At 39.0% G+C, this 24,432-nt stretch overlaps 1 protein-coding gene across 1 annotated transcript; it reads left to right on the top strand.

Annotated features, from left to right (window-relative positions):
- The first annotated feature begins 1,028 nt into the window (after positions 1-1,028).
- LOC103141690 (voltage-dependent calcium channel gamma-4 subunit-like) lies at positions 1,029-20,280 on the top strand. The gene is made up of 4 exons (XM_007557425.2): positions 1,029-1,845; positions 14,819-14,902; positions 17,334-17,474; positions 17,791-20,280. Exons 1-4 carry the CDS (start codon positions 1,635-1,637, stop codon positions 18,315-18,317), a joined length of 963 nt encoding a protein of 320 aa, XP_007557487.1. The 5' UTR covers positions 1,029-1,634; the 3' UTR covers positions 18,318-20,280.
- The last annotated feature ends 4,152 nt before the right edge of the window (positions 20,281-24,432 follow it).

The raw sequence follows: 24,432 nt of genomic DNA on the forward strand, positions 1-24,432 counted from the left end.
AGGTAAGACAATTGTGACGTTGTCCCAGAATCAGCATTCGTCTGTGAGTCAGTCCACTCCTTGTGAAGATCCTTCAAACCACTGAATAGATTTTGCTTGACATGTGTTAAGTCAGCAGTCTTTCCCATGACTTTGTTGCAGTGAGAGACCATTTAGAGGCTCAGGAAATCTTGGCAGGTGTTTTCAGCTAAATAGCTGACACAGTGTGACACCATTAGTATATTCAACTTTCTGACAATATTCTAATCATCAGAGACACTTAATTCTTTGTCTTCGTCATCCCTAAGATGAAATATTTGTGACTGTGCCACAAACCATGTGGATACAGTAAAGCTGTGAAAACAAAATCTGAATCCAGTCAATACACAAAATATTGTCAACACTACCGACCAGTCTGAACCCACTACATGGTAAAACATGGTGGAGGCAGCATCATGCTGTGGACATTTTCTTCAGCATTGACAGTGTTGAGGGTCAACAGGAAAACCCTGCAGATAATCTGTTAGAAGCTGCAAAATATAGCAACTCTTAGACCAATAACTGAATGGTTCAGATTAAAGTATTTACATGTGTAGGAATGGCCCAGTCCAGTCCAGATGTAAATCAACATCTAAAGATACTATCCATCCAATCTGACTCAGGTAGAGGTTATAGGAAGAGAAGGATGGGAAACAATATCAGCTTCTAGATGTGCATTTTCTCTAGATTAGAAAAAAAATGGAATCAGTTTGTGATTTAAATCCCACGATACAATAGATTGGAGGTTTCTGATTCTAATTTGACAAAATGTCGAGAGGTTTGTTGTGCATGGATACTTATGGAATATTTGTAGCCTTCAACTTTTGCTTCCCGAATGAACCCGGTGAACCCCGATGATTCCTGTTCAGTACAGGAACACCGGCTGAACATCTAATTGGTTCGAGACAGTCTGTTCGGTTGTTGGGCTGTTGTGCACCACAGGGATCGTTGTGTCACGGGATGCCATTCTCTCCTCCCTGTGACAGCGGTAACTCCGAGTTTGGTAATATTCATGACATGTGAGTTCATTGCGGAGCGTGGAGACGTCTCACGTGCCACTGGCTTTGTTTGGATATTTACATTTCCTCATAGAATCGGCAACATTTTTAATTGGGCACAGGCTGTGACAGCAAATTTAAATGCAGAACCGAGTTCTCATTTTACTCATTTAATCGCACGTCTCCTTCATTGGTTAGATTTGATGAGGGTGGGGTCTCACTAAAGAGTCTTTTGACGTCGCGCTCGTTCAGTTGGGTTTTTAACAGAGACGCAGTCTGTGTTGGAGCAGAAAAAAAGTGCTCTAAGACCATGACTGAGGAGAAGAAAACAATCTAATCAAGTGCTGATGAGGTTGGAAGTGTTTTGATGTTGCTGTCAATCTCTCCTCTGTGCTTCAAATGGGGCTTCACTAGTGGACACCACCAGTGTCCTTTCTGCAAGCTGAACGTCAGCTGAGCATTACGAACAGTGGCTCACCCACTCAGGACTGTGGATAATCTGTTGTATTGGTCTCTTTCACTTTTAAACACAAGTATGACCAGAAGACCCTCGCCCTGACGCGCCCTGGTGCGTGCATGCTGCTGGATCAGGGGGTGTGCGGACTAGTATGAAGCGCCATGGGTTTGTGCGACCGCGGGGTTCAAACGCTCCTGGCCACGGCAGGGGCTTTCGCCGCCTTCAGCCTGATGACCATCGCTATTGGCACGGACTACTGGCTCTATTCACGGGCATACATCTGTAATGGCACCAACGCCACCACAGACGAGATCAAAACTAAGAAAGGCGATCTCACCCACTCAGGACTGTGGAGAATCTGTTGTATTGAAGGTAAGCTCCCCTCAAACTTTAATAGATCTGTACTTTTTCTCCAGTCAACAGGATTTTTTTTTTCTGTCATATAAGAAATAGTTTTTGTTTTAGGGTTGCTTTTTTTTTTTTTTCTTTCCCGGTGCGCACAAAGGACGCGCTCCTTTTACGCACGTCAAATTCCTCTTAATAGGGATAACTCCACAGCTGAACAACCTTATAACTGTGGAAAAAAACTTTTAAGGGATTTATGCAAGATGTTAGAGATGCACAGGGGGAAGAATAGGCATTTTAGGCTGAACAAGACTGAGTATACCTGTGCGCCAACTGTTACACCGCATGAATCCCACACATGAATCCTTACGAAAGAATGCCGTGCCAAGCCTGCGCGTCTGAGCCCATTCACTCTCGCTGCCAGGAAATGTGCGCGCTATTAGTCTACTTTCATTCATGTCTTTATTGTATTCAATGCTGCGTTGCTTGGCAACATCTATGAAATCGCTATGGAAACATGCCCGATGACTTAAAAATAGATGACTCTGAGTTCACGTCATGTCCGAACAAAAAGAGCAAAAACTAATAGATTTATTGAAAAAATAAAAATAAAAAATTGAGATGGAACATCCGATAAACACTTAATTCTCTTAGGGTTTCGCTTCCCTTTTCTGGGGGAAATATAACGGATTGGTGTTCCGGAGGTGCGCTGGCAGTGACGTCTTTCTCCAGAAGTAGACAGACGCTCATTGACCAAATCTTTCTTCCGACCACCCCTTGACTTCTTGCCTCAGCTATCAATGAGAGAATCGCTGTGACTGGATGGATTTGTTCGCGACACAAGACGTTTGTCATGAGGCAGAAATTTGTAGGAATTGTATTAAGTAAGCAGGCAGGAAAAAAGTGGAATTTTCTTTTTACTCGGTTTTCGATTCTTATGACTATTCCCTCAAAATGAAGATATATAACGCCATATAATTTGTTATAAATGTTATATTTTGAAGGAAGTTGTTAGTTTAAATATTGCTTTTTCAAGGCAGCTAAATTTCACAACAAAATTCTGCTTGCTCATAAACGCAGATCAGTGAAATATGTACAGGAGGTGGAGTCAGTCCTAAACACAACATATGCTCCAGACAAAGGCGCACCATTCGGCAGTAACAATTAAATACATCCATTCTTTATAGAATATTTGTGATTGTGAATTTTTCTTTCCTTTCTTTTGCATCTTGCTGACATTAGATAAGCATGATCGGCGGATGTGATTGCATTGCAGTGTCATAGGTAGGATTGCTGTACAAATAAAGGGAAAACGAGATTGCCCCCTCGTTGCATAGTTTATTGAACTAATGTCACGACATATTGGAATCCTTTAGGAAACAGGCAGGACGACCAGGATGAATATAAAGAGATGAAGGAAGGACAGAGAGAAAGGAAGGAAACGAGGGAAAGAGACAAAGTAGCAGTACTTACATTTCATAATCTAATAAAAAAAATAATGATGACGATCATGATGATATGAGATATACATTATAACAAACAAGATCGACATAACTAAATGCGTTTACTGTACAAACAGCCCCACAAGTAGAAATGATGTGTCTGCATGTGTTTGCATGTAAGCTTGCTCATAAATTTGGGTAAAAGTTGTCTGTAATTAAACTGTAGGTAGAGTCAATTGGCGTTGGGAATGGAAGCACCATGTAAAATCAAGGAACATGGTCATGGATGCAAACAAAACCCACAGCAATGAGGGGCAGGTCCTGACCCAATAGGCAGCACAGACCACAGAAATGGGTCAAGACTGACCAGATCCCCAAAGGTTAATGTTATCGTCCCTACTCACCCAGAACTTCCACACAATGAAATCACCTAACCAAACACAGATTCTTGTTTCTAATAAGGCCATAGCATCACAACCAGGGCAACCACCTGTGGTAACACCCATATGTACCCCCTAGATTTCCACGATATGAAATTCACTCACCATCTGTGAACAAGACCTAGGTGGTCTCAAACCACTTTGCTTGACAGAATCGAGTTAAGTGACACCCGGAGCAATCTCCCTGCTGCCCCAGTCCAAAAGAGTAAAAGGGATTCCCCAACAACACAGGGACATCATCAGATGAACGACCATATCCACCCTGCCCGTAATCGTGGGCCAGATGAATAAAGCAACCGAGCTAGATGGTTGTAATTTTGTTGTAGAGAACTGTCTGAATGACTAATCCAATCGAGATGGGGGCAGGTGTATTCCAGGTCCATTTGCCCCGGCTGCTCGGATACACCGAGCTCCTGAGGATGCCCCTCTCCTCCCCCCCGCACTGGGTAATTAAAACTGAGGAGCAGGGCAGGGCCATAGAATATGGAATATGCTACCAATCAAAGTAATCTGATATGTTTTGGTGTTTGCTCCAAGTAGTGTATTTTTATTTAGGACTGAATACTGTTGTACTGCCAGTGGAAAGTCTCTCAGTGTTGGAACAGTGGCTTTTTTCCCTTCGTTATTTCAAAGTCTCACTTTTCCCCCTGTTTCATCCCAGCCCACACAGAGAAAGAGAGACACACACAGTCATTGTCAAGCCATGAAACTCTGCCGCGCTTGTCCTGTGGTGAAGGTGGACGGATGCGACGAACATCCTGGTCTGTTGTGATAAGATAGTTTCACTTCTGTGTCTTTTGCCAAAAACTCCGAGCGGCTGCGAAGTGGCTCAGTTGTCATGGAGACTCATAAGTGTAGAGGAAAAGACAAGCGATGAAGACTCCCCCACCACCGCTACGACCACCACCACCACCACCAACACACACAACCCTGCAGTCATAATGACAAACAGTTATTGAGGGTTTCACAGCTACCGGGTGAAACATCGGCCTGTTTTACAGAACACTTTAAGACATCCACACGTCTCTCGGTGACAACGCATTGTCAGAAGACATGCAGCAGCTGTTCAGCACCACTCAGCCTTTATTCCTTTCCAATAAACAAATAGCTGCGCTTACAGGGCACCATGCTCACATACCTCGCCTCTTTTTCAAGTTAAATCAGAAAAAACATGGTCTCTCCAGTATGAGGTCAGCACTCCATTTATATGCAGTTTACAGATTTAATACAGTGAGGCTAGCACCCAGAAACTTCACCCAGTGTAAAAATATGAATGAACCAATTTGACTGTCTAATTAGCTGCATCGTATTTAAAGCAAACGCCTCAGCTGGCGATGGATTGCTGTGAGCCATGAGGCAGCTGTTTTTCTCGGGGAGCTTTTGGTGGATATGTGCGTCTTTGAGAGAAGGCACTCAATTATATTCGATTGTGTCGGGGGCATGAGGAGGTGGAAGGTCACTTTGCCGTTTCACCATGTTCCACGTATCTGTAATTAAAGTGTAGCTATCAAAAAGCAACGTGTGTGTGTGTGTGTGTGTGTGTGTGTGTGTGGGGGGGTGTCTAATTAGCCAGCAGGCGTTAACTTCCACCTTGGTCTCTTCATCCTCACGTCCTCTGATGTGCTTCTTCTTTCTTCATCTCCACAAAGGTTCAACTTCTACATTCTAATAATCATTTCCTGCTTCGCCACTTTCTTTTGTGTTTCCAGCTTTCTGAAGCCACCGGAGCTAGAAGAGAAAATGAAAATGCTTTTCAAAATTTGTCTTTCAAATAAATGTTAAGCAAACTTTTAATTATTAGGCCTTTCAACATGCAAAGTAATGCCCAAGTTTGATTGGGTGCTAGACAGTGCAACTTGAGACTTTGGTACTTTATTTATGTTATTACTTAACATTATATGTATATATATATTGAACCAAAGTTAAGTAAATACAGCTTATTGTTTTCTGTCTTAGAGATTAAGTTAAAATGTTGTCACTGTGACTGGGGTAAATATTTTAAAATGTAAACCACAGTCAACACTTTAAGTGAGGAAATGACTAGATTTCAAATTACTAAGTTTCAGTTATTTATTTATTCAAATAACAATTCTTTCAATTCTTTCTTTTTCTGTCCGTCATAAAGCTGCTTTTTTTAATGCGAGCTGCTCAGTCCACACTACATCCACATACTGTGTAAAGTGAAAATTAGAGTTACTGTGATTTAAAATCCTGAAAACAAAGCTTTGCATTTGATACGTTGCATGTAAGCATGTATAAATACATCAGTTACATTTTTCAACCTGCTTTTAAACAGAGATTTGGAGGTCACAAATCTATTTTTATTTTTCAATGATGTCACACGTCTCCCTTCATTTAACTCCAATGCTGCGGATTAACTGAAGCTATGATGTCACTAGGTGGGCTATTAAACCGATGCTGGATTGGTCAATCTTTTCCATAAACCAAATTGACACTTCTATAACCCAGCCCTACATTGCTTTCTATTTGAAACCAAAAAATACTGTCTTTTCAGAAATTATGCTATAAATGTGCAATATAAATGTCTAACTAAAGTTCCAAAGTTGCTTGTGATTTTGACATTTGGACCTTAGGAAGTGCAGTGTTAATTAGTGAACCCAAGAGAAACTAGATCATTTCTTTTGTTATTTGTTAACACGTTTGGGGCAGATCTTTCACCCTGTTTTCCTCCTTGTGAGACATAAACAAAAAGCTGAGGATGACCTTATGTCTTCCTAAATCCTAAGAGTGGTTTTATTAGTTTTTTTATGTTTTGAAGGAGGAAAAACTGAGTCAAAGCAGCCAATTTTTCTTCTGTGTAATTTATTGTGTTTCCCATGCACTAATTGAATTAAATTTGGGTTTTTTATTGCCTTAAACCCATTGCAAATATATAATTCAGATGCAAATATCAGCACAGCAAAGTTAAGATTTTTGATTTTTAAGATGATTTGAAACCCAGAGCAATCTTTGCTATTCAATCAGGATAAATGCAAATCATCCATAAAACATTTCAAACAAGTGCAAAATCCCTAAAAAACAAGAATTAAACAAAATAAAGGCAGCTGGAAATGACTAATCAGACAACATAGAACATCCAATTAATACATATATAATACATACATACAAATATTTACACGGCTCCAAGTAATTTTCTCATAAATATATATATAACACTGAGAATCAATTGCTTGTGTGCATTTTTAACTGACTGTGCATAACATAACTCACAACAGCTTACATGTGGCGTAAAATCTCAGTTTTCTCCCAACAACTTGGATACACATGCACAGTCGAACTCAAGCTGTGTTTGAAGAAATTGCAGCCTGGTGACAATTTAATTAACCGACTGTCAGTCATATCAACGCTGAATCACTGATGTCTTTGCCAAAATTGCTTTTCTCTCATCCTCACTTGGACTGAATGACAGAGAGAAGAAGAAGAAAATATTGGAGCAGTTTGTTTGCTGCACCGGTTTTCCCCGCTTCCACAACAAATTAATTCATGTGTTGGTGAATCATTGAAAGTTGTGGGAACATGCCTGCTTTGGACATTAAGCCCTTTAGCTTTGCAAAGACTTAATCATTTAACTTATTGTAAAGCTTTGAGTGCTCTCATCTCTGCTGGAGGTCCAGGAGTAATAGGGATTAAAGTAGAACTGCAGCTGAAACTCTGCTTGTGTTTGTTATTAAGCCGTGTAGAAGTAATACATGTTCATCACCGACTAAAGGCTTCTAGTAATGCACAATATAAATGTCAATTTTGATTGGTTTGGTCATTAATCTATCTGCAAAGCCACTGAAGTGTTGAAATGAGGAAGTCAAAGCATCGAGCTTAATGCCGTTACCGGACTCCAAGAAACCCTGTAGTCAACCAGTCATCTACCTTGAGGATTATTTAGAGTCAATTTGTTCTTGGCAATTTTGTAGAAGGAACTGATCCACAGCAGGTCAGGACAAGACATCTATTTATCAGCTACTGTTGAAAGAAAGCAATGAGGAGAGGAGTCCTATAAACAATCTACCATAAGCCTAAAGGATACGCGGAAATCCCACACCACGTCTCATAAAGTGTATGCAAATATTATATTAATGTGGTCTTGCAATGCTTCCAAACAATCAATTATTTCTGTAACAATGGTCTCTAGTAGAAAACGATTTGAGGCAATATGTTTAAAGCAAGCTGTATTTGATAAACTGTTTTTCATGATCTCTTTACTTGAAAATTACAGTGGCTGACAAAGAAAATGTCATGTAAAAAAAACACAAAAAACATTTGCCTTTTTAGGTGGGAAAGTTTTTTTGAAAGCGATGACAGAGTTCAGATTTTCACAGGAGCAGAGCTGTCCTTCTGGACTGTGTGTGGGATTAATTACAAACTATTTGCTCAAAACTTCTATTAGGCCCACTGCAATTATTTGTGAGGATATCTACCCTGTGTATCTCTTGTTATTAACAGGTTACTTTATTTGTAGGAGAAACTATATTTTGAATGTTGTTTGTCTCTAGCAAGTCACAATTTCTATGTTGTGGAGCTGTTAATTAAAAATGTAATAGAAAATTAAAATAAAGGAAATGGAATCAGATCAAGACATGTAGTTTTTACCATCTTTCATTCATTCTTGGATCAAATTTTGTCGACAAGTTCTCTGCAGTTAAATACAATTAAATAAGTGCGTGGTTAATTTACATTTCTTCCAACCTGAGAGTCTAATTACTGTTGCAAGAAGGATGTGGTTGCATTGTCACAAAATGTGAAAATATTGAAAGGGTGTGAATTCTTTTGCAGTGCACTTCATATATAAAACAGGCTGTTTTTAAAGCGTAGCCTAAAGTGAGTACAATCTGAATTCTCCTTTTATTTTTCTAACTTTAAATCACGACAGAATGATTAACACCCTAATTACACATGAGATCCAGGCGGTTGATTAGAGAGAGCCAGAAAATGTCTTTGTAGTATCACCTTTCAAAAGCTTTTCAGCCCATGCAGTAATGCCTCTCAGCCATAAGACTATGCACACATGCTCTTATGTGCCTTTGGACATTCACTAGACAGTAAAGCAACAAAGATAACATCAGATATGGTAAATATAATGAACACTGTTGTCTACAAAGTAACATTCTTTATCCAAGATTTAAAGTTGCAGTGAACGTCTTGGTAGAAAACAACAACAGATTTCCTAAACGAATTCTCAAACCGTGTGATCCTGCATGCGTTGCATGCTAACCATCGTTCCTCAATCTGATTCATCAATCAAGTTAACCTCTCCCTCAAGGACGGAGACGATACCACAGGAGACATTCAGTTGTCCTCCTTTACCCCAAGATCCATTGTCCTGTGTGTCTACATATGTTCTTACATACGAGACCATTTTTCTTAAGTGCACCTAACATCACTTAGTGAAATAACCATGAAGATCTTAAACCTTGAAATGAATCTCAGTTGTAACATGTAAAACTGGAGCTCAGGAAATGTCTCAGTGTGACACTTAGCTGTGTGCTAATGCTATGCTAGTTAGCTTCTTCACTGCCAGAACATGGAAGATACGATGAAGAAAAATCGTATTTTATTTGTCCTCGTGTGTGTGTGTGTGCATATTTGATTCCCTTTGTGTATAAAAAGTTTGGTAACTTCTTGTTGAGTTAACCTCTTGGTGGATCTGATTACTCTTTGTTTTCCAAGTCCACCCAAAGCTGATGTGTTCTGGAAACTGAGGGAATGTTTTTCAGATCTGTCCCTCTAACATAATTGAAACAGAGACACAACTGTTCTGCTGTAGGAAGAAATAAGTTAGTGAATATTTCTTGAAGACTTGCAATGTATTATTGGAAGGCAGACGTTGGCTGGAACCTTTAAAGCATTCTGCTATATCCTGATGATATCTGTCTCCTTAAGAACTTCAAATACATGCATTGTTTTAAGAGGGGGAAGGTAGTGAGCACAACTCCAATGTAACAAAAGAGGAAATGGGTGCCTGGTTCTTAACAACTACAAAAAATATGAATAACCAGCACCCCAAAAATATTCAAAGGGCAAAAACAGGACATGTTTCAGCAACATGCTCTCATCAGCTGGTTACAGATCTCTGACAAACTTTAAAAGACATAGTGAGGAATTTGTGTTGAACTATTTTCTTTGACTTTTGTGATTTTATGTAATCATATGAGCTTAAATTTTATAGAATGTTGTTATTGTTGTCTGCTTGTCACTGATTAAGCTCGTTTATCACAGATGTCTCTTTGTTGGGACTGATTGTGCGTTTAGTTTACTTTGCCCTGACCTTTGAATATTTTGGAGTGCTGCTCATCTGGTTATTTCATAGTAGTAGGTAGTACTGATTTTACCAAGGCATTTAAAGTGTGTGTGAGAGTGGGTCACTGTATTCACACCACGATGCACAGATGTACCCCAGGTCCAAACTGTTAGCTGTGACCCCAGACATATTGAAGCAGGTCATTAGAAACAAAGAAATGTACAGAGGTAGGTTTGAGCACCCTCATCTATCAATATGCTTATAACAATTTTCCCTTAAGCATGTGTTTGCAAATGGTTGAACTTTCTTTCTTTTTTTTAAAATAATAGCTCTTTGCTTTTCTCCTGTGGTCTGCTGCTCTATTACTGCCACAGCAATTGTACACTTAAATCCACACGTGTGCCTACAAGTGGACATTCTTGTTTGTTGTCTCCCACATTTGTGTTGACAGTTCTGTTTAGAGGTGATGTTCGTGGAAATGCTATCGCTTATTTAATGGGTATCAGAATACAATGAAAATGTCAAAAAGCATCCTTGGAGGCTATTTATGTAAATGAGCTTATTAAAGACTCACAGTGGTTGCTATGGAGGAGAGAAGGAGATGCTCAGTATGGGGCTCCTAAACTGCAGTCAGAGCCAGAGAACCCATTATTTCTTTTGATACGTTAAGCGTGCATAATTAATTTCCAGTTTGTTACTCTTGCACTTTTCCCTTCCCAAAGCAGACTTTTTATTTGCTCTTTAGCTTAGAAATATTTCCTGTGCCGCCCTTTGACCCTGATTGCACAATAGCTTTTATTGTGATTGCATTCTCCCTCACTCTTACTCTCACTCTCACTCTCACTCTCACTGTGTCTCTTGCTAATTTGCGTCGCTTGAATGCTCACAGAAACCCTATTTACCGTGGATTCCAATACATATAAATATTTTTCGTTGTTTTGTTTTCTGTGTTTTTGCTATTTCATTGCCTCCCATTCTCTTTTGTTAAAGCACATGATGAATAATTTCAAAAACGTTTCCCCGTCTACATATTATCTCTGGGGATTTATCATAGACAGTTCACAAAAAATGTCAGAAGCACCATTTGATTCAGTTTCTGTGTTCAGTCTTCTTTGCATGGAGTTTGTTGACATTCCACATGTACATTTGACATTATATGCTCACTTTATGTTACACAACTTGTGATTTTATCAGACCATATATAACTTACAAGATTTTGGAAGCTCCTGAATATTTTCTTTGGAAGAAAATAATTATGTCTCTGGGCCATCAATTAGGACATAGGAAGACGATTTTTATCAGAACAAGAACCAAACCAGTTCTTGTGGGAAATCCCTGCAGATCCTTCAGTGCAGCTGAAGGAAGTACCTGACCAGTTCGATTTTCATCTTTTCATCAACAAATTCAACTCATTTTTATTGTCCACTTCCTTTTGTCTCATATTTTTTCCAATGCTTTGCTTTTTTAAAAACCCTTCTTCTGACTGACACCTTTGACCAATGAGATCATTTTGATCATTTGTAACATATTTGAAAACAGTGACTTCAGTTGAATGATACAAATGTGGAAAGTCAAGGACAGTTGAAATGTATTTAAGTTTAATTAGCTTCTCTATAACTCATGGCAGGTGTATGCAAAAGAAGTTTGATATCGATTCAGAAGGTGCAAAGTATTAAAAAACATGTTTAAAATTTTGCAATGGGGTTATTATTTTTGACTTTGTTTTTTTTTGCACAACAAAATCCTGACATTTTATCATGGATGTTTACACTTTTGAGAGTCACTGTGTTCTCCTGACATCACACAAGCACATAGAGACAAAATAAACTTACACTTTAAAGAGATAGAGTGTATCAAAGATGCACAGATTGTCTTACCAATATTAATGCAATGCGGTTTTTAAAATCCAATCTATAAATAGCAACAATATATTAATAGAATACACTGAATAACAATTGAATTAAAAAATTACACAGAATAAAATGGAACATTGTAGAGTGTACTATTTTGAATAGGTGAGTTTTGAATGTAGATGTGATCAGAAGGAGATTCAGATGTCCAGTGGGAGTGAAATCCAAAGTCAGGGAATTTAGCGGCTGAAAGCTCTGCTCCCCCTGGTGTCAAGGCAGGCACAGAGCACAATGAGGTGGATGAAGGATGACGCCCTGAGGGAGCAGGAGGAAGTAGTATTGTGCAGAAGAACTGGAAAATAATGATGGGTGAGTCTGTGGATGGCCTTATATGTTTGCAGGAGGATTTTGAATTCCACTATGAGTTCATCTGCAAGCTAGTGCAATGGCTGAAGAACTGGGGTGATGTGTTAAAGCGGTATTAGTGGTGGTGATGCATGTGACTAAAATCTAGATGATGTGGAGGATTATGGAGGGATTTGTGAGGGGGACCAAAGAAGAGAGAATTACTGTAGACGGCAGGAGAGGCGATGAGGTAACGGACAATGACAGAGGCTGTACAGGAGTTGAGGGAGGGACATTCAAAATTAATGCTTTGAAGATGAAAGTAAGCAGACTGGGTAATATTATTATTATCCACACTTTTGGAAGAAGTCAGATCTGGCCCACATCAGATTTCTTTGGGTCAGATTTCTGAATGTGGTCCTGATGCTGACATAGCAAAAGTTGCTCTAACATCCTGAAGTTCTGAATGAAGTGGGTCTGTGCAACATCCCTGTCCCACCACTAAAAAGATTAAAAGTAATGTGAACGATCATACAAGAAATTCGGATTTCAGATAAAATCAGAATTGAACATCAAGCTCTGCCAGGTGCAAAGCCACTTCACATGCTATTGGCAAGTAATGGAGCCAAACCAGGAGTCCAGAAGCATTGTTCACACTCCTTGGTGCTGATTGGCTGAACTCATAAGAGTGGGTGGAGTCAGTTGTTGGAACTGGTCAGGAAAAAAAAAGCGTGATAAACATAGTAACAGGCTTAGTAGTAACATCTTGTCTTCTCTGCTGTAAACAATTTGTAAAATCACTTTTAAGTTTTATTGTGCTGAGAGGACAAAGCGACACATGTGAACTATTTCTGCTACACACCCTGTGGCATGATTTGGTGTTTGCACAGCAATTATCAGCACAAGAGAGGTGTTTGTGTTTTAGTTTTTTGTTAGCTGTCCACATGAGCAAGATGTTGTTTTTTTTTGTTTTTTTTTTTACTAAAGTCTCTCACATTGTGGTTTAAAATTAGTACAGAGCCCCTTTTTTTCCACCAGTGACTAGACACAGAAACTTGTGCTACATTTCCACCGACTCATTTGACACTAATTAATTTGATGTCCCTTATTAGGCAGCAGACCTAGTTAATGAAAGCCATTGTGCCCTTAAAAGCTGTGCCACAGACAATCACAGTTCTGCGGTTTACCTTCAGACACCTGTAAAATTGAGCTGACAGGTATCTGTTGAAACTGCAGTAAATGAAGGCTGGCATTTATGTGGTAGGACAGCTTTCATCCGCGGTCTCAGGTAAAGCACAAAAGATGAAAAGGGAATTGTTCTTTGATTTGGGAAAGTCTTTGTTAGATACAATGATTAAGCTAAGAAAAGCTTTCTGGAAGCTCAGCTGATTCACTATTGAATAAACCCTCATCCTGAATGGCAACGGCATCATTATATATTTAAGTGCAGGGAAACATGAGCACAAAAGACAGGGTTTTTATACGGGTAGATTTAATAGGCTTTAATTACACCACAGAGTCGAAAAACAACAATTGTTTGCACTAATACATAAGTAATGTGTGAAATAGCCTGACATGTTCTTGAGAATCCGCTTAGTGACATCAGCTAATTTATAGTTTTAATGTTTTTGATTTCTAAAACTGTATGATTTATAATGAATCGGTCCTTGTCACCTTGTGGTAAAATAAATGCAGCCCATATGTTTGCGACACCTTGAAATGTCTGCAGATACTAAAAGTTTAACCCTAGCTCTAACACATGTACAATAATAAACTAACCGAGAAAGGGTTTCAAAACAAAACAGACACAAAAGATAAGAAGACAGAAGATTCTATGGCTTAGCTGATAAAAAAACAAAGCTGTATGTATATACATGATTTGCAAATATGGAAGAGCATCCTATGTTAGCATTAGTAAGCGTGTAACACCCCTCATTTTCACACATTTGGCTAATTTTCTATGGCCAAATGTGTATAATCCACAGCATATCAGCGGTGGATTATCTTCAAACCTTAATTCCTCTTTGTTTTGCACACACAGCACAGATGTGCAACAAAGGCACATCCAGAGTGGCTTCAAAGTGTTGCGGTAAAAGGGTCACTGATCGCGTTCAATTGCCAGGCTTTGGCAGAAGAAGTGTTGTTTGTTAAAGTAGCACATTCCAACATACATGCTTGTTTTTCCACACACATATACAGCTATACACACACACACACACTTACAGATGCCAGTTTAGATCTCTATCTGGCCTTGGTACTTAGGGGCTTCATTTGTGTCAACATATAATACAGAAAGAGATGCACAAGAAAATGTAGGATACACAAGCGTGTTGAATTTTAAAAAGCTCAAACTTGTTTTTTGTGTTTTTGTGTGTGTGTGTGTGTGTGTCCTTGTGCAAGAGAAAAGACTTATAGTTGACCATTTTCAATGTGTATCTGTTACAAATACTTCCATGCTTGTGTGTAAAGGAACTTCTGACTCTAGTGGGCACATTTTATCCAAATACTAGTTGATACCCAAATACAATGAATTCTGAATCCAGTGGTGACCACATTTTTTTTTTTTTACTTCCCTTCTGAAGATGCAAAATAAGCATTTATCCTTTTCAGCAGTACCAGAATATACCAGTCAGTGTTATGTAGACTCATTCTGATTCTTTTGTGCTGCAGGCATCAATCAAGGCAGCTGCTACTGGATCAACCACCTTACTGATGACGACGACTACGACACGGACCGCTCTGAATATCTGCTGCGTAAGTGTTGCCCACTTAGCCTATTTATCAGGCGTTATTGACTCTGTCCATCCTTTAAAGGCAAATATTATACCCACATGTCTGTATTATTCTAGTATTTGATTTTAGAGGCGGACCACAAGTGGATGATAATTCATATAGAAGGATGTGGTATGTTTTTTGGCATGTTTATTAAGAGGCATTCTGATCTTAATGAAATTAAACTAAAGAAAATCAAAGACAGCTTGGAAATATTAAACCATGTGAGGCAGTAACAATGGTAAAATTGCCCCCAAAATAATACTTAAATTAAAATTGATTGCAACAGTTATCCTTATTTTACAATTGCTACCTCTGAAAAAGAAGAAAACCTTTCCTTTGAGGTAAAATAGTGACAGATGACAGAATCCTCTGTCATGATTCAAATTTCACTTTTACATTCATGTGCTTCCATATGGATTCTGTCAACAGGTGATTAGATTATAATATTTAGGAATTACCTAAAGGTTGCAGATAATATACATTTTTGTGTTTACTTTCTTCCATTGCTCACCTCAACTTTCACACACAAACCAGGCAGGCCAGGCATCCTCAGTCGGTCAGGTCTTTCAGCTGGCTGCCAAATCAGCAGCTGTGAAAACAAGTCCTCCAAAATAACATGTTGTCTGTTGTCTTTTGCATATAATTAGTGGTTATCATTATCTCCATTTAAATCCGATCAGATCTCTTTTCGCCTGGTCCTTTGTCCAAGCTCAAAGTCAGCCTTCTTGTTTAGTAACTGAATTAGTTACTTTAAAAGACGGTCCGTCAGCAAACAAATCCTTTAAATAAAAAGTTGGTTCAGAGTGGGGAAAAGTGTTGAATCTCATTACTCTCGATATCGATTTTTTGCGAAAAGACAAACAAACAAAAAAAACTTGTTATTTAAAAGAAATTTCACATTGATGTCACAGTATCTTGTCAGGAACATTTAGGTTTGAATATTGTGTTAAGATGTGTTTTCTTTTTAAAGTTTATAGTTAAAATAATCACGGTGTCAGTCACAAAATGCTATAATCAGTTTCCAAATGATGTACACTCTGCTGTTGTTTATTATAATTATTAATTATTGGGTATTATTTGTGGTTTAATTAAAAGATAATGCTGGTCAGAGAGAGAACCGTCACTCAAACTCTAATTATGCTATTTAAAATCAGAGGATGGAAATCTCAGACATGACTCTTTACTGGATTATAGATTTGACACAAAGCTAAACCAAGAACTAACCATCAAGAACGTAATGAAGACAAAAAAAAAAGAACCTTGTAAACACATTACCTTATGCATTTATAAAATATGAAGAGTAGCGTCCTATTATTTTATTTTATAGCTTTGTATTGGAGGGTTTGTCGCATGGAGACATTATTCATATGCATTAAATACTCAGTTTGTAAAGGATCTTATTTTTAATGAAAGCAGAAACAGTATCTAACTAAATACAAAGAAAGACAAGAGAACTTAACAGATTTTGGACTCGGTCCAGGTTATGTGCATTAGCCAAACTAAATGAAAGAAGGGCTCAGTAAAAGGCTACACAGCTGAATAAAGCCCATCCAACCTTGTATGTGAAAAATGGTGATTCATTTTTTTGTTGGTGGTAATTGTCATTGAGCACTCTTATTGCAACCCACAGCTGATTAGCCAAGCTTTGTCACAACAAGGATTCAGAAAATAAATGATAATGGGAGTTCTCTGGAAGTGGGAGTGAGACAGAGTGGGATTGAATTGATGAGACTTTTAAAGTTACAGAATGATTTTATTTTTTCTTTATCTTCAAAAACTGTTCTGCTGCATATAATACTGTATTTAGCAAAAGAGGAGAAAATACTCAAGAATTCGTCATCATGTCAACTTTTCACATTCCGAGAAAAAAAAAATTCTGTATTTTATCTGAACAAAAGTGTCTGTAGGTATTTTTCTGTATATCTTCACCAGATTTATACACGCAGAGATTTTGCCTTTTCTACTTTGCAAAACTGCTTCAGATCTTTCAGACTGGATAGAAAGAGCTTGTGAACTGTTAGCTTAGAGTCTTGCCACAAATGGCTTTCTTCTTGCCTCTCGTCCTCATATGTGGACACTGCACCAAACATTTGTGCTGGCAGATTGTCCCACCTGTCTTGTGGATCTCTGCAGCTCCTCCGCAGTAACCACTGGTGTCTCGGCTGCGTCTCTGATTAATACTGTCTTTTCCTGACCTCCTGGTACGTGCGAGGGGCTTTGTCTTGGTAGGTTTGCAGTTGTGCTCAATTTTTGATTAAATCAGACACATATGAACTGTATGGACTGGGTTTCTGATGCTAATATATTGCGAGACACTGTAATGTAGGTATAAACTAAAAATGCTACCTAATGATTTAATTGAATTCAGATTTATTCTGGAGCGATTTCCACCTCTTCTGCCTCTCTGCAGGTGTTGTTCGGGCCTTCAGTGTGTTCCCCATCCTCAGCACCACCCTGCTGATGCTTGGCGGGTTGTGTGTCGGTGTGGGGCGAGCGTACAACAAGACAAATAATGTACTCCTCAGTGCAGGCATTCTTTTTGTAGCCGCAGGTAAGCTGAATGACACACACACACACGCACACACATGCACACTGCCAGCCTTGCTTTCAAAGAGCTTCAATCATCTTGGCTGGAATATTAAAGTTTCTTCCATTAATAATGATGTGGCACTAATAGACTCATGCGGTACTTAAAGACAGCCACACATCTCAGTCATGTGCAATGATCATAAATGTCATTTAGAGTACCTGAAGTGATGAAAATCCTGCATTTACTGGTTGATAAATAAAAAGTTTCATCTTTGCTGGTAGAAAAGTTCAGGTGATTTTCATGCCAAGAAGTAGTTATCCTTCTTTCCTTTCACCAGGCCTAAGCAATATCATCGGTATCATTGTCTACATCTCAAGCAACACTGGGGATCCAGGTGACAAGCGGGACGACGACAAGAAGTACACCTACTCCTATGGCTGGTCCTTCTACTTCGACGCTCTCTCCTTCATTGTGGCTGAAACTGTCGCCGTCCTCGTCATCAACATCTACATCGAGAAGAACAAGGAGATCCGCTGGAAGGCGCGGCGCGAATTCATCCGCTCGCTGTCCTCCTCTTCGCCATACTCTAGGATACCCAGCTTCCGCTACCGCCGGAGGACGTCTCGCGCCAGTTCGCACTCTACGGAGGCCTCTAGGGAGAACTCACCTGTAGGTGGCATGAAGGGGGCAACGTCTTCCAGCGGGCCCTTGGATGAGCTGTCCATGTATGCCCTCGCGAGGGACAGCGTAACTGAGAACACATACAGCCCCGAGCACGAGGGAAGTGCCGAATTCCTGCAGGTTCATAACTGTTTCCCAAATGATTTAAAGGATGGAGTAAATCGCAGAACCACGCCAGTGTGAGTGCGAGGATCGTACGGTCAAGGTTGACCTGAACGACGGTGTAAAATCAGCAGTCTGATGTACTGGAGCAGCTCACCCTGTGAAAAAAAAGTCTCTCAGTTTTCTGAAAGGACCACAAGTAGAGAGGAGCACAGTGAGAAGGAGAGCAGACGAGCCAATTAACAAAACGGGGAGAAAATCACTTGCTTTTAGAAGTTCACTGAAGCAGCACAGAGTTACCAAGGTCTGCGCTTTAGCCAATTCAGTTTTTATTTTTGAACTGTTCAAACATGAACAGTTCAAAAGTCTGCTAACACATTCAATGTTTACGAAAGTATTCCCACACCTTTTAGCTAAACTTGAGAATGAAACCTTGAGGTTTGTAATTCAGATGTATTATTCTAACAACATGGTGCTAAACGAAACATATTCTTCATTGTTCCATTTGTATGTGGCGTTATCTCTAGTTTCTCGTTGTATTCCACGTTAGGCTCTAAATACAGCCTTGAAAGAGAGTCGGTGTCTTTACAAAATTATATCCTTACTAAACTGTGATGTACTGAATGTTTAGTATTGAGGCTAATTTTATCTCTGTATTGTTTGTTCTTTAATCCCTGACCTCTCTAAAGTTGGTCAGAAAACGGAGCAAAAATTTTTTCACTCATGCAAGCGGTCGTACTTACATAAGAGCCTACCTTCTCAAATGGAGGAATATATTTTAAAACGAAAGACAAAATAGCTCTAGAGAAGCCTGAGCTTAACAAACACACACACATACACACACACGCAACAAAAGTCAGGACGTCTTTTGGCTCCAAACAAAGCCTTGGCGTCAAGTTTTTAGAGATAACGATTAGAACCAAGCAGAGATTTCTTGTGTGTCTGTCAAAGCTTGAACGTCTGGCAGGCTTGCCACTCCACTGCCAAACAAAGATCCTGCACAGAAGCCAAGGGAGCCGTGTGGAACTGTATCTCCCAAGGATTTATCCCCATCTACGAGGTCTGTGCTGCGCTGCAGATTCCTGACTGCTCTCTGTGTTAGTTCTCTCAGGAAATACAGCAAAGTTGTGGCAGGTTGAATCCTTTGAGGTCTGCAAGAAGCCGGACCAGTGACAAAGACAAAACCTTGAGAAGAATAAGTTAAGAAACGTAAAAATGCCATGAAATTCTTCAGTAAATACTGTGAGTGTTGTCTGAGCACGCTGCGCTCAGTTGACCAGAGAAAAGTGTTAGTGGAGACAATACTTCATACTATGAAGGGCCCATTGTAAAAAGAAAAAAAAAAAAAGCCATCAGTGTAGGTCTTTCACTTTTATATATCAGTCTGAAAAAGTCGATGTTTGTAATGTAAAGCTGTAAATAAAAGTATAATAAAAAAAAAAAACATACATGCCAATGTGAAAAGAGAATTCAAAGCATTATTTAATGAAAGATTGTCTCAATAATCAAACTCTGACCAGTCGGGAAATGATCATGTGATTCAACTTACCTTTTTTATATTCAGCTAAGACTAGTATTTCTGTTATGAGTCGGTGATTCTATTAAGTATTTCGTTTTGTGAGGTGAAGTACAGTGAGTATGTTTAGGAAAAGAAACTATATTTCTATTCCATGTATGAGCGGCAGCTGTATTTTACTGTATGTGCTTACACTAATTTATGACTCACTATATAATAAAGCACCTTCTCTATTGTCATTGTTAAGCTTTTCAAATTTGGATCATTAGGAGGGAAGGTAAAGAACCGGTTGAGCTGCACAGAATAAAAACAGTGAAGAATCCGAGGCTCCCATCGTTTTACTGAGGAGTTCTGTTATACACTTTGTTCAGTACCAAACTTATCTCTTATGTAAAGGTAATTCAGTGCCTTTTTATGATCTGCTGTATTTCCCACTTTCAATGTTCTTACAAAAAGAAGAAAAAAAATATTTTTAACTCATGTATTACCCCCGGCATACTGTACCTGAATAAACAAACAAAATCAGGGTCATTGTTGCACTTCGTGGTGGTGATTTCTTCATGAAAAAATCAGAGCCGTTTAGCGTGAACAGTCATCGCAATTCATACGGGCCATATGGAGCAAAACAGATTCCAACATTTAAACTTAACCGTACATTTATTGAGTTTACGCCAGGGAGTTTCCTTTTTTTTTATTTTTGCAGCTAGACAGATTTGGTTTCCCACATAAACTTTGGTCAACTGGCTGCTTTCTCAGCTGCTGACCAGTGGAAACATGACTGCCTCCTGCTTCAAATCACAATGTCTTTTTCACCATCATAGTTGTTATAAAAAAAACTGGATAAAGTGACAGTTTAAATCATGTTACAGCTGGTGTGTAAACCGGCATTCTGACATTTTGTTGTTCTTTACATGAAAGAAATTAGCCACAACTGATCATTTATTGGCTGGTAGAAAAAAAAACAAATCAGCTGTTAATTCTTCAAATCAAGACATCAATAGACAGGAATAGGCATGGGGAACTTAGGATTGCAGGAATTTAGGTGGGAGGAGCTGAATCGTACATGACTGCTTGAAAACCTACTCACCACCTGATCAAACACTCGAGGTATTAAAAATGTATGAACCCAACCTCTTGATGAACGTTTTTCTGTTTTTGTGTTGCAGCTGTTACCAATCATCTCAGGGTTGCTCGTCTTGTCACCGAACACCTCTGATTGCTGTGCTTTGTTCAGATGTCGGTGGCTGACCTTTCCCTTCTCTGCTGCTCAAGATTAAATCGCCGCCGTCTCCATTCAAGCCACAACCCTCTGGCTGGAGTCTTTGCATTGTTTGTGCTTCTCTAGTGGCAGACCTCTTTGAACAGAGAAGCTGCCACTTTCAATGTCTGAAAGTTCAAATATTTAGTTTTAATCTTACTGTATATTTTATTTACACCTGGAAAAAAAAGTGATTCACTTGAATTTTTTTTTTTAAATAACCCTTTTACACCTATTTAACTAATTATACTGGGCTAACATAACTTGAGTAAGACACTTCTCATCAAAATTTACCAGTTTCTAACATCCGTTTGAGGAACGTTTGCTTTACGCTAGGAAATGTTTGAGGTGTTTCTCGGATTTACAATCTGTTTACAGTCTTAATGGGATCAAAATTCTCACTTTTACCCAGGATGTTCCATATTTTCTATTTCAGCCAGTCTGATAGATGTCCTGTGATATTTCAGTTTTTCTCATGTTGAAAGCATCCTCTGAAACAAAAAAAATTCACAGTGATTTATTTTTTTTTTTTAATGGTGAGGTGGCCAGACCCTGCTTACAGCAAAGCATTCCCACACCATGACACTTCCACCTTCATGCTTCACAGCTGGAATGCTGAATTTGCTCTATGCCTCTTTTCTGTTTAAACCGGTTTTCCTATTTAAACAGGTCAAATGCTGAGTAGCAATTTTCTAAATTTGGATTTCATGAAAACGATCTTTCATCCAGTTTTGTTGTTTATTCAGGATTTCCCCTGAATTTCTCAGTACGGTTAGACTTATCTTAAACATTGATATAACCAAATATGCTAGGGGAAAAAAAACAAACATACAAGCTCTCATACTGTGTTCTAGCTTTGCACATCACTCTATGTTGTGCCTCATGTCAAAATTATAAAACCGCTCCACAAAATGAGAGGGATCACGCTGGTGATATTTCATTTTCATCAACAACTGGTAATCCAACTTGGGAAATCATCCTCTGATATAAACATCCAATATTGCAGCACAATCACGGAGCTACATCATCCCCTTGTAATCTCCACCTAATTGAATTGTTTTGGGTCTCTGCTCATTAACTCGCAATTCACCATCCCACATCACCTCAGCCTCGTTTAAATGGACAGATGAAGCGTTTAAATGCACAGAACAAGCAGATGAGGATCCACTGTAACCGATCCTGTTGTTCTACACGCAGAGACTGACACGACCCTCATAGAAATGGCCTTGAGGCACGGATGGTCTAATTTAGCTGGAGCAACGTTGCCTGTCATTAACGAATGAACGCAGTTGGGTCCCTCTGAAGGCTGTGCAATCTAGTCAACTTCGGGTAAATTTAGCCACCAATTAAGGTTGTGTTTTATGGTGGAATAAAGATTGTGACAGGCAAGCTGGCAGCCACAATTAAAGAATATCTCTTTAAATCCATCTTTACTCCCGCAGAAGAAACGAAGCACGTCCGCGGTTGCAGACATCTGAAACAAAAAAACAAAAAAACAAAAAAAAGAAAGCGTTCAGTTGATGATTCAGATATTCCTTCCTTGTCAGGTGTTGTTCTGTCTTTTTCCTACCAGTCGACTGACACTAGGTGATCTCTTGGGTATGATACACTGCGCTGTGGGTGGTGTGTCACTGCTGTTATCCACATCCTTCGTCTGTTGCTTAGAGACAGCTGTGAGGCGTTTGGTCTCTGTGCAGCCACAGAGGACACCGTGAACAAATAACAGGTCAGGGGGTCAGCCAGGAAGATGGGGAAAAAAAAACAAAAGACGTTATTATTACACACCTAGAGATGAGTGGAGCCTGTCATTGGAAGAGGGACACCTTTACTGCAAATGCAATCAGGCAGGTTGTGATAATAAACACGGGTTTTTGCCATCATCTCTCAGACTTTGACACTCTTGGATGTCCTTCGCCAAGCACTTTCTTTTTGCCCACATTATATTGTTTTCTGACAAACCTGATATGTCAAGCCAACTGCTTTGTTTCTTTGCAGATCTCCTAATTGTGCACACATGAATATGTTTTAAAAAGAAGGCAAAAGTAGCTTTATTTATATGGCACATTTTCAGCAACAAGGCAATACAAAGTGCAATACAAAATAATAAACCAAAAGAAAGAAGAAAAAGCTAATAATGTTGATCCAAAGTAAATAAACTAGATACTCCTAATCAGGGTTGCTAAATAAGTATAAGTAAGTATCCTCTGGACTTCTGGGTTACTAAGTATTCTCTGGACTTTCTATGTATGCTCTAAATTTGTAAAAGTAATGAGTACTCCACAGTTTCTAAGTAATAATAAAAACTAAATGTTCCTGTTCTTGAAGAATTTTTTCTGGGATCCAAGTTTGTTCTAATTCCTTTTCTGGGTTGCAATAATAGGAGTCTCTCTGCATCTAAATAGTGAGTACTCTACAGTTTCTAAAATATAAGCTAACGAGTAACTAATATACTAGAACATAATGAGAGAAATACACAAATGGTGCACTTTTATCCAAAATAAAACCACAAACTTATAAATCTCTGATGCCTTTACAGCTGGATTTACAAATTTGTCTCTGTTTGCCTATTGAAGTAATTCAAATTAATTTGGTAAATGTAAATGTCCTTCACTTGAATAGCACTTTTTCAAGTCCAGAGGACCCCAAAACACTTCACACTACATTCAGTCATTCACACACACACATTCACAGGCTGATGATGGCAAGCTACTGAACAGTAGCCACATCTGCCCTGGAGCAGATTGACCGAGCTACTGCAGGAATAAAAGGTGCTGAAATGAATACAAACCACACTATTCTGATTTTTATTAGTAAAAAAATGATGAAAACTATGCGTCAGTTTTGTCTTTTTGTCATTTTTGTTACATCGGTCCATTACATATAAACCCAGTAACAATAGATTGTAGTTGCAACATTGCAAATGGTAGAAACATTTGCGAGGCACTGTGATCCTGGATTGTATTTTGTGTCCCCTTGACTTTATGTTTAGTTTTAAATATCCCAAAGTTTAAAGTATAAACCCCCACGAGCTGTGTGAGTGGTGTCAGAGCTGAAAATGGGCCAGAGTCCCGTCTAAAGTGGGGCGCAGTGGTTTATAAAAAGCTTGTCCACTTACGCAGGGAGTTTTATGGGCAAGACGTCGATTGTGCAATTCATATCTATCAGATTTGAACGGGTTACATATGTTAATAAAGCCCCTGCTGACCGGTAATAATAGAGAGCTCAACAGCATGTAAGATTTCAGCCTTTCAAATGACTTGTGGTTTTAAGTACGTACGTTAAATTAATACACGCTGAGAACTCGGCATAAATATGTGTAATACATTCTCTCAACAATGTCAACAGCATGAATATTCTACAGGTTTGAAGTAAAAGCCCCTTTTTCGTCACAAAAATCTGGATCAGCTGCCAGGATCAGGTGA

The sequence above is a fragment of the Poecilia formosa genome, unplaced genomic scaffold (genome assembly GCF_000485575.1).
Source record: "Poecilia formosa unplaced genomic scaffold, Poecilia_formosa-5.1.2 Scaffold88, whole genome shotgun sequence".
In the NCBI taxonomy this organism is placed as follows: Eukaryota; Metazoa; Chordata; class Actinopteri; order Cyprinodontiformes; family Poeciliidae; genus Poecilia; species Poecilia formosa.